Raw genomic sequence first — 9,567 nt, 5'->3', positions numbered from 1 at the left:
TTCACTGCAACCAGGCCTCAGACTCTGCAGCAGATTCAAACCTTTCCCACCCAGACGTCCATTGTTTGGTTTGCTGAGATCAGGATGTTCCTGACAGGCTCAGTCCCCCTGCAGGGGGCGACTCAGTCCCCCAGCAGGGGGCGACTCAGTCCCCCTGCTGGGGGCGGCTCAGTCCCCCTGCTGGGGGCGGCTCAGTCCCCCTGCTGGGGGCGGCTCAGTCCCCCAGCAGGGGGCGGCTCAGTCCCCCAGCAGGGGGGGCTCAGTCCCCCAGCAGGGGGCGGCTCAGTCCCCCAGCAGGGGGCGACTCAGTCCCCCTGCTGGGGGCGGCTCAGTCCCCAGCAGGGGGCGGCTCAGTCCCCCAGCAGGGGGCGGCTCAGTCCCCCAGCAGAGGGCGGCTCAGTCCCCCTGCTGGGGGCGGCTCAGTCCCCCAGCAGGGGGCGGCTCAGTCCCCAGCAGGGGGCGGCTCAGTCCCCCAGCAGGGGGCAGCTCAACTGTATGAACAGTTGAGCTGCCCCCTGCTTGGCTGCCAGTGTGCTGACTATCAATGCTACCTCATCAATCAATCAATCAATCAAATTTGATTTGTACACAGTAAAAAATGCGGGTTATTTTCATAACCCAACTTCTGGGTAAGAGATGCTGGGTCATATGTTGGGTTACTTTGACCCAATATTGGTTCAAAAGTAGTGACCCAGCGGTTGGGTTGACTTTTTTTTTTGTTTTAATGAACTCCACTTAACTGATTCTGTTAGGTTTCAGGTTCGGTTGACTCAACACTTTACCCAATTGGTTGGGTCAAATACAGTTCATATAAAAATCCATTGCCCTCTTCACAAACCTCCATTTTCAACTGGACTGTGACCTGATCAGACAACACTGGACTTCTCAATTCAAATAAAACATGGTAAGTTACAATATCATGGTATAATATTTTTAAAGTTAATAGGGTTATTGTATTCTTTATATACTACAGATCTTTTAAATTAAATTATGTAACTTTAATTGAATTATTGATTTAACCTATCATCTTCGTTGATAGGGTAATGTTTTTGAAATAATTAATTTAATTCATAGATAATTTATCCAATTTGTTTTTAAAAACAGGGTGAGGGTGTGGGAGGGAGAGATGGCGCTTTGCCCCTGGTTTTCGCTGGCCTCGTTCACTAGCGCGCGCAAAAGGTGGTAGCAGCTAGAATGCTAATAACGGATCTATAGCGACAAGGAGGGACTGGAGGCTTGCAGTAGCGGTGTCCGAAGCGATCAGTACAGAGTATACAGGTATTCATAGTAATATATCAGTAATATAACTGTTAAATGCCATTTTCATTAAGCCTTTTATTTCTTACTGAACACACTATGCTATACGGTTAACCTGGGTGAAACCGATTGAGGCAGTGGAGAAGAAAAAAACAGTATGCACCAGCAATGGCAGAGGAGGGGAAGCTAAAGTTGGATATTATGCTTTCTGTCAAATAAAAGTAACTTTTACAGATTTCTAGTGAAGATTTAACTATGTAACAATAAAATATCTACTCGATTTATTGAAATATCTCTTAATTTAAAAGTGCTCCAACATGTTTGGAGTCGTCCCCACGGTGTTCTGTCAGATCAGCACACTCTGCAATGGCATATGCTTAACACAAACTATTTATCTGTAGAACATCCGTGAGATCCTCAGTGCCTCCTCTGAAGGTAGACCTGTGGTTATCAGTCTAGATGGAAATCAGCATATGTCCATTCGTGAAAGACGAAGTGTTCTGACCACACAAGTGGTCAGAACACTTGTGTCACACCTGATGGATCAATATGGAGAAAAGTGAGTATTTCTTCTAAAACTAGATCAATTAGGTTGTTTTTGTGACATTTTGCTCTTGGTGAGAACATTAACGGCATTGTGCAGTGCTCACCTAAGTAAAATTTCTCCAGTAAGAAGTCTTAAAGTATGTGTTGGGCTAATAAAAACTGGATTTTTGGAAATTGTTTGTGTTTTAAGGTTTCTGCTCTATGTTTTCATCTTACAATAACTAATTAAAATAAAATATTTTACTTGCCTGTCTTACTGAATGTAATTTTTTTTGTTTCCAGCCCATCTTCAGACACTAAAGCAATTCTGGCATCTTCGATTGTGGACCAGTTTCCATGTTTAAGAGACAGCCATGGCACAGGATATGTAAGTTTTCACACTTCAGAGCACTAGCACACAAGTACTTCAACAACTTGCACAATGGTTAGCATTAAATATCATTGTAACTATGGTGTTTGATCTTTGAGTTGTAGGTTTAATAAAAATTTGGACATTAAAACAGAAAGGCTAACATTTAACTTTTATATTTCTTTTGTTAAAAATGTTCAGGACGCCTGGTTTACCCCCGGAAGACAACACAGGCCAGCAACTGCCTTTCTGGAGGAGCGTCTCCGTAATGTAAGGAAAAGGCATCAACCAAGGAAGAAGATGCTTTCAGCCCCAGAAGCTCCACCAAAAAGATTAAGTTTGCCTGGTACTAGCACATGGACTTTTTCCAAGCCCCTATTGTTTTGAGCAGCAATCTAAGCTCTTATCATTGCTGTGAATTACCTCACATTTTTTTTCTTTTAATTTCTGTAATACTTTTTCCCCACAGAACCAACCATCAGTGCTGAGCGTGCCATCCAGATGACAGAATGGCTGAAAAATAACTTTTGGCCCACAGACCAGGTTGTCCAATACATGCGGGAAACTGCAGTATATCGCGCAGGATGGATCCGCTCAAGTGGGACAATCCCAATGCAGCAGATTTTTGCAGAGTTGGACACACCAGGAATGGTGAGGTTATACCTCATATTGAGATCAGTTAAATGTTAAACAATAAACTGCAATATCATGTGTAAATGTACAATTACAATCAAACTCAAAATGTCAAACTACCCAGAACATAAATTTGTAGCACCCATGAAAGGTTGAATGTAATAGTTCATTTCACTTTTACATTTGATTTGTATTTTTTTCTTTTCTGATTGTTAGATTTTGCAGGACTTTGCCGTTTTATATCCACAATCTTGTGGAAAACTGACAGAGAACTGGAACACCTTGTTCTCATCAAAGGTCATTCGCATGGGGAAGAAGGAGGAGAGCGGTCTTCTGCCTGAGATTGAGTTGCTTCCACAAGGTATTGAAGCTCAAAAGGAACATTTTCTGAACTAATTTTTTCTCCTGTGGCTCTTTTTGATTGTGTAGCATTTTAATCTGAGTTTTTCGTTGACAGACAAACAAGGTGACGTGGCACTCCAGCTGCTGCCAAAACTCCTCCCTGCTGTTCCCTACAGAGTTGGGCGAAAGGTGGTCAGACCCAGCAACCTTGAAGTCCAGCAAGCCTTCATTGATGTCCAGCCAGTAAGTCTATCTTCATGTCAGAACGAATTCTTTGCTGTTTAAATGTAGTTGAAACCAGAAGTTTAAAACAAATATGCTTTTTTTCCTCACTGTTCTCCCTGTCATTAATCTTGAATTTACCATGTCCTAATTGACGTGAAATGAGAATTTTAATGTCATATAACACAAGACAGCGTTGACCAAAAATATGTCTTTTTATATAGTATATATAAACTTCAAACGCAAGGGTCTTTTGATAATGTATCAAACAAAAATCATATAAGAATTAGTCAAAAATGATTAGTTCCTCCTTACCTTTTAAATGACTAATGGCTTCCTTTCTGCTTTTTCCACACACCAGATTGGGACAAATATGGTGGAATATCTTGGAAGTACGGCAACAGAGCATCCACGTGTTCTCATGCTTGGGGACAGGTATTGTTGTTCCCAAGCATTTGTCGTCATAAATGGAACTGCTTTGGAATATCCATCTCTTTTGGGGGCTGTTGACGGCTGTTTCAAATCGTTCTTCGTTTTTGATATGAGTTATCCGAAGTCGTGTGTCCAGATTTGGGATTTTCTCCAAACTGTGATATAAAATCCCAGGAAAACGAGTCACCCCCGATAAAATTAATGAGGGCCCAGTTGGAGGCCATGGAAGAATAAAAGCAATTCTTCAATAACCCTTAAATAAGTTTTAAATGTTCTGATTGAAAACCTGCTGGATGTTTTGTTACTATGTTGCTATTTTTTTCACATTTCCTTCAAACTCTTTGATGAAAATATTTCTTTGTGTACACCAATAAAGTTAAAAAAGGGTGCAGATTTAATCAATTGTTTATATGTAACTTTTACGTCTGTATTAAAAATTTCATGTATGTTGGAATGTATAACATTTGCAAATAAAAGTTCTTTTGAGCTAATCTGAATGTTTTTAGTTCAATTTTTATAGTGAATTTTAAAATAGAAAAGGAAAAAAAATTTAAAATAAAAATATGGTGGTAAAATGACCCTTTTAATGGGTAATAAATTTCAACCCAATATTGAGTCATTTTAACTTTGAGCAGTGGTCAATTTAACCCAAGCTTTAGGTTGCAGCTATGACCCAATGTGCCTCAACCCAACCCAGTTGAGTTAAAACAACCCAGCGTTGGTCGGTCCATATATGACCCAGCGCTGGGTTACGTATTGGGTTATTTTTAACCCAGCAGTTTTTACTGTGTATAACACATTTCAGCAGCAAGACATTTCAAAGTGCTAAACATAAAAAACACAAAAACACAAATAAAATAAACAATACATGAAGTGAAGTTCCATCATTAAATTTATAATTGATTATGTTTCAGATTAAACCAAACAGCTGATTTCAGTCCAGAATCTCATCAGATTTTCCTACCGCAGCACGGATAGATAGCTGTCTATCTATCTGTGCTACCTGTCCAAAACTGCTTCCGCCATGTTTACCAACAAACTAGTGGCTTGTTAATGTTACATATATTGGATAACGTGATTTGAGGAACCTGAAGTGGAAGCTTAGCAGTTATGGTTAGCTTAGCATTGAACCATTTATATGATGATGAAACCAGAAGCAGATCTGAACATCCTACTGTTTGAAATGAAAAGCTGCAGATGCAGCTGATCCTTCACCATCATATCCACCTGTTAATATCTGATACAGAGTCGTTTGTTAGAATAAAACAGGATCAGATGAAAACAGGTTTTATTGGAATTAAATTAAAAACTAATCCAGATCACCGCAGATCTATTGTGTGCATAAATCTGTTGTTTGAGCGACTTTATTAAATGAAGCCACAACGTGTCACTGAACTGCACAGGTCACTGAAATCATGGGATATGATTCATATGCACTGATATTACAGGCTATTCAGTCCCACATAGTATTGCTACCATCTATTTAGCTACCGCCTCTAGTGGCGTGGGGAGGTCACACAACTAATATAATTACATTACTTAATCAGAATATCACAAAGTCTTTATTGTTTATTATTCATTTTTTATTTTCTTAAGGAAGTAGAGGTAATTAAATGAGATAAACAAAACCTCAAAGTGATTCCAGTTTCTCTCGATGGCCAACCTGTTGAAAACTGTAACAAATTTTAAATACTTTGGGTCGTTCCTGGACACTCAGCTCCACTTTGCAGAAAACTCTGACTATATTTTTAAGAAATGTTTACAGAGACCCAGTGATCTGTGGGTTACCCAACTAGAACTTGTGTAGAAAACAGTGTTGAGTTTGAACTTTTCATCTCCTCGGCTGGTTCCGTCTCATGAGCTGCAGATTAACAAGCTTTTAATGAAACTTTCAGTGGCAGGTAAAACAGCAGGTAAATGGTGGTGAAACCAGAACCAACTTTATCTCAACTGTTTGCTGAAAGATGATGGAAGATGCAGGAATATTTTAGCAGAGAGCATCCATCCTCTTTCTTCATCAGTTTGACCTCTGACCTCATGAAGCCGTCTCTGTTTTCCTCTGGTAATAACAATCTATTAGAAATCATTTATTGACAGGGCAATAATTATTCTTTACCAGCTAAATGATAACATTTACCTGCAGCTTGCTGAGTGTTTTACTATATTCACAAATTATTGATAATGTGATTCTATGAATAGGATTTATTGTTTTAGAGTCAAAGGAAAATTTCCATGTTGATAGACTAAATAGTTTCATCTTATTTGTTCCTATATATTAGACTCTACCAACAAAAAGTCTCTCAGAATAATATACATGGCAGCGTAAAAACAAAACTGTGAATTTTGGCTTGTATCTGTTTCAAATTTAGAAGAACACAGGAAGCTACAGAATCTGTGAAAACTGTGAGATAAAGTGAATAAAGAGAGAAGTTCAAATACTGAGAGTGAAAATCCTTCTTAAAGGTGAAATATATCAGATTTCACAGGAAAATAGAAACGGGAGACATGGATAATCTAGGAAATAGCGCCCCTTCACTTCCGGAGTGGAATGGTCCTGTTTCCATAAGGTCTGAGACTGACAGCAGTTCGTCGCCCTTCCTGTTAGCTGCAGTGAGGTGAACTTGAACTATGGGGGAGGCGGAGGGAAATCTTACCACAGGGTAGTCATGTTGTCTGAAGTCCTGATTCTAAGTCAATTTATGAATTAAACTTCTTGTAAATATCTGAAATATTAGTACTAATAATGAAGTATGAAGAACAGCAACAGGTTTATGAAGCGCTATAAGTTCCTCAGGACAGAAAGTAAATGACCGCATGGCATGCTAATGAAGCAGCACAGTGCTATGCTAGCGGCTATTGCTAAGTCGGTTCAGCTCAACTAAAAGATTGCAAAAACAAAATAATAGACTTGGAGAAACAAGTGGATTCCCTCTGCAAAGAGAACATGCAGTATAAAGAAGGAGTGCTGAACTGTGAAAGATATAAAACACGGTGGTTCAGTCAGAACATCCAGATGAAGTGGTGAATGAAGAGCCGATGTTGTCCAGAGTGGGTCGAAAGCTGCATCAGAGGGACAGACAGATCATCATCTGGAGGAGAACTAAAACTTCTCCCATGGAAATTTGAAAACTTCTTCCACTGAGAACCACTGAGAACCATTGGGAACCACTGAGAACCACTGGGAACCATTGGGAACCATTGGGAACCATTGGGTGGGGCCCCAGAAGATGCGGCTCTCAGGGGAACCAGAGTTGATTTCAAAGTTTTGGGATCAATAAAATATTTTTTGAATTTGAACGTTTTATGAATTAATTGCACGATGGACTTTTGAAATTCTTTATTTCTGTTATTGATTTTTTTCTTACGGTCAATGAAATCACAGAAAATTCCTGATGAAAGGTTTTTATGATCCAAAGCTGATTTTAATCTGACAGAGACTCATCTAGCAAAAATTAAAGTCAAATATAAAAATATATTAAAACTGAAACCCAATGCAGAAAGTATGTGAAATAAGAAAATCTATTATGAAACATAATGAAATATGTTCAGAATAGAAATAATATAAAACCTGAACATCAGAACCATAAAAAATAAAATGTTCTGAAAATTGAAAGTGTTAACTTTTTGCATATTTGCTGATGTCATATTTTATATTTCCAATTGAAATGATTTGGTGTTTATTAACATGAATCTGAGTTGATTTCAAACTAAAGAAATCAACTTTAGTTTGATTTCTTTAGTTTCAAACTAAAGAAAAGTTTCACCTTTAACCTTCCAGGGTTAAAGGTGAAAGGTCGCAGCTCGTCTCCAGGTGAACGCTGCCCTGCGGGTTTCCATCTGGTCGCCATGACGACGCCCGGCGAGGCGATGCTGAGGCCTTCGCTGTCTGCTGGGATTTACAGCTCAGATAAAGAGGCACCTTAAATGCATCCCGCTTCACTTCTGGCTCATCCGTTACGCAGACCTTTGACCTCTGAGTGTCTCTCTGCTGCCAGCGATAACGGAGCCAAATAAATCTGAGTCTCCAGAAGCCGAGGAGATGTTTCCTCCTGAACGGGACACACGGGGTCGCTCCTCCGCCTGGGGTCAGAGGTCATCTCCCTCCCTGCAGAGGAGGCAGAGACAAGACGGAGGACCGGAGGGACAGATCCAGACCAGGCAGGAAAACGTCTCTGACTCCGTCGTCCTCAGGTCCGGACGGCCGCCAGCGTTTCATCTTCATCTCCTGTCATCTGGAAGCAGAAAGCTGCCGTCTCATCCACACCGTTCTGCTCCGGCTCCTTGGTGACTTTCTGTTTCAGTCACTTCTGCTTCTCTGCTGACTTTGCTGATATTTTGACAGCAGGATGAAGAAGCTCGGCTGTTGTCTGCGCTTCCTCCAGCATGTTGCTGCGGCGTTCCTCAGGGTTCTGCCTGGCGCAACACTGCTGGTGGCCAGCAGGAGCTGAAGCTGAAATTGAATCTGGATCTGGATCTGAATCTGGATCTGGATCTGGATCTGCATCTGGATCTGGATCTGGATCTGGATCTGCATCTGGATCTGGATCTGGATCTGAATCTGGATCTGGATCTGCATCTGGATCTGGATCTGGATCTGAATCTGGATCTGGATCTGAATCTGGATCTGGATCTGAATCTGGATCTGGATCTGCATCTGGATCTGGGTCTGGATCTGAATTTGGATCTGGATCTGGATCTGGATCTGGATCTGGATCTGGATATGAATCTGGATCTGAATCTGGATCTGAATCTGGATCTGAATCTGGATCTGGATCTGGATCTGAATCTGGATCTGAATCTGGATCTGAATCTGGATCTGAATCTGAATCTGGATCTGGATCTGCATCTGGATCTGAGTCTGGATCTGAATCTGGATTATGGATCTGGATATGAATCTGGATCTGGATCTGGATATGAATCTGGATCTGAATCTGAATCTGAATCTGGATCTGGATCTGAATCTGGATCTGAATCTGGATCTGAATCTGAATCTGGATCTGAATCTGGATCTGAATCTGAATCTGGATCTGAATCTGGATCTGGATCTGAATCTGGATCTGGATCTGGATCTGCATCTGGATCTGGATCTGAATCTGGATCTGGATCTGGATCTGGATCTGAATCTGGATCTGGGTCTGGATCTGAATTTGGATCTGGATCTGGATCTGAATCTGGATCTGAGTCTGGATCTGAATCTGGATCTGCATCTGGATCTGCATCTGGATCTGGATCTGAATCTGGATCTGAATCTGGATCTGGATCTGGATCTGAATCTGGATCTGGATCTGGATCTGGATCTGAATCTGGATCTGGATCTGGATCTGGATCTGAATCTGGATCTGGATCTGCATCTGGATCTGGGTCTGGATCTGAATTTGGATCTGGATCTGGATCTGAATCTGGATCTGAGTCTGGATCTGAATCTGGATCTGGATCTGGATATGAATCTGAATCTGGATCTGAATCTGGATCTGAATCTGGATCTGAATCTGGATCTGAGTCTGAATCTGGATCTGAATCTGGATCTGAATCTGAATCTGGATCTGAATCTGGATCTGGATCTGAATCTGGATCTGGATCTGGATCTGAGTCTGAATCTGGATCTGGATCTGAATCTGAATCTGGATCGAATCTGGATCTGAATCTGAATCTGGATCTGAATCTGGATCTGAATCTGGATCTGAATCTGAATCTGGATCTGAATCTGGATCTGAATCTGGATCTGAGTCTGAATCTGGATCTGAATCTGGATCTGAATCTGAATCTGGATCTGAATCTGGATCTGG

The 9,567-nt window shown here is 40.9% G+C and overlaps 1 protein-coding gene across 1 annotated transcript; it reads left to right on the top strand.

Annotated features, from left to right (window-relative positions):
* The first annotated feature begins 738 nt into the window (after nt 1-738).
* LOC129352190 (uncharacterized) lies at nt 739-8,229 on the top strand. Its single transcript, XM_055021056.1, has 10 exons — nt 739-904; nt 1,659-1,816; nt 2,086-2,170; nt 2,354-2,498; nt 2,622-2,803; nt 3,002-3,146; nt 3,243-3,370; nt 3,711-3,909; nt 7,777-7,972; nt 8,127-8,229. The coding sequence occupies exons 1-10, from the start codon at nt 902-904 to the stop codon at nt 8,227-8,229; spliced, it is 1,344 nt and encodes a 447-aa protein (XP_054877031.1). The 5' UTR covers nt 739-901.
* Nucleotides 8,230-9,567: the final 1,338 nt, after the last annotated feature.

This window comes from Poeciliopsis prolifica, unplaced genomic scaffold (genome assembly GCF_027474105.1).
Source record: "Poeciliopsis prolifica strain line A6 unplaced genomic scaffold, Auburn_PproV2 SCAFFOLD073, whole genome shotgun sequence".
In the NCBI taxonomy this organism is placed as follows: domain Eukaryota; kingdom Metazoa; phylum Chordata; class Actinopteri; order Cyprinodontiformes; family Poeciliidae; genus Poeciliopsis; species Poeciliopsis prolifica.
The sequence above is the reverse complement of the archived record's forward strand: the minus strand, read 5'-3'. Positions and strand labels throughout refer to the sequence as shown.

Excerpts from the sequence above, each read along its gene's own strand:
- LOC129352190 (XM_055021056.1), top strand. Across the intron at positions 1,817-2,085 it reads ATGGATCAATATGGAGAAAA|CCCATCTTCAGACACTAAAG; the intron begins GTGAGTATTTCT and ends TTTTGTTTCCAG. Across the intron at positions 3,147-3,242 it reads GATTGAGTTGCTTCCACAAG|ACAAACAAGGTGACGTGGCA; the intron begins GTATTGAAGCTC and ends TTTCGTTGACAG.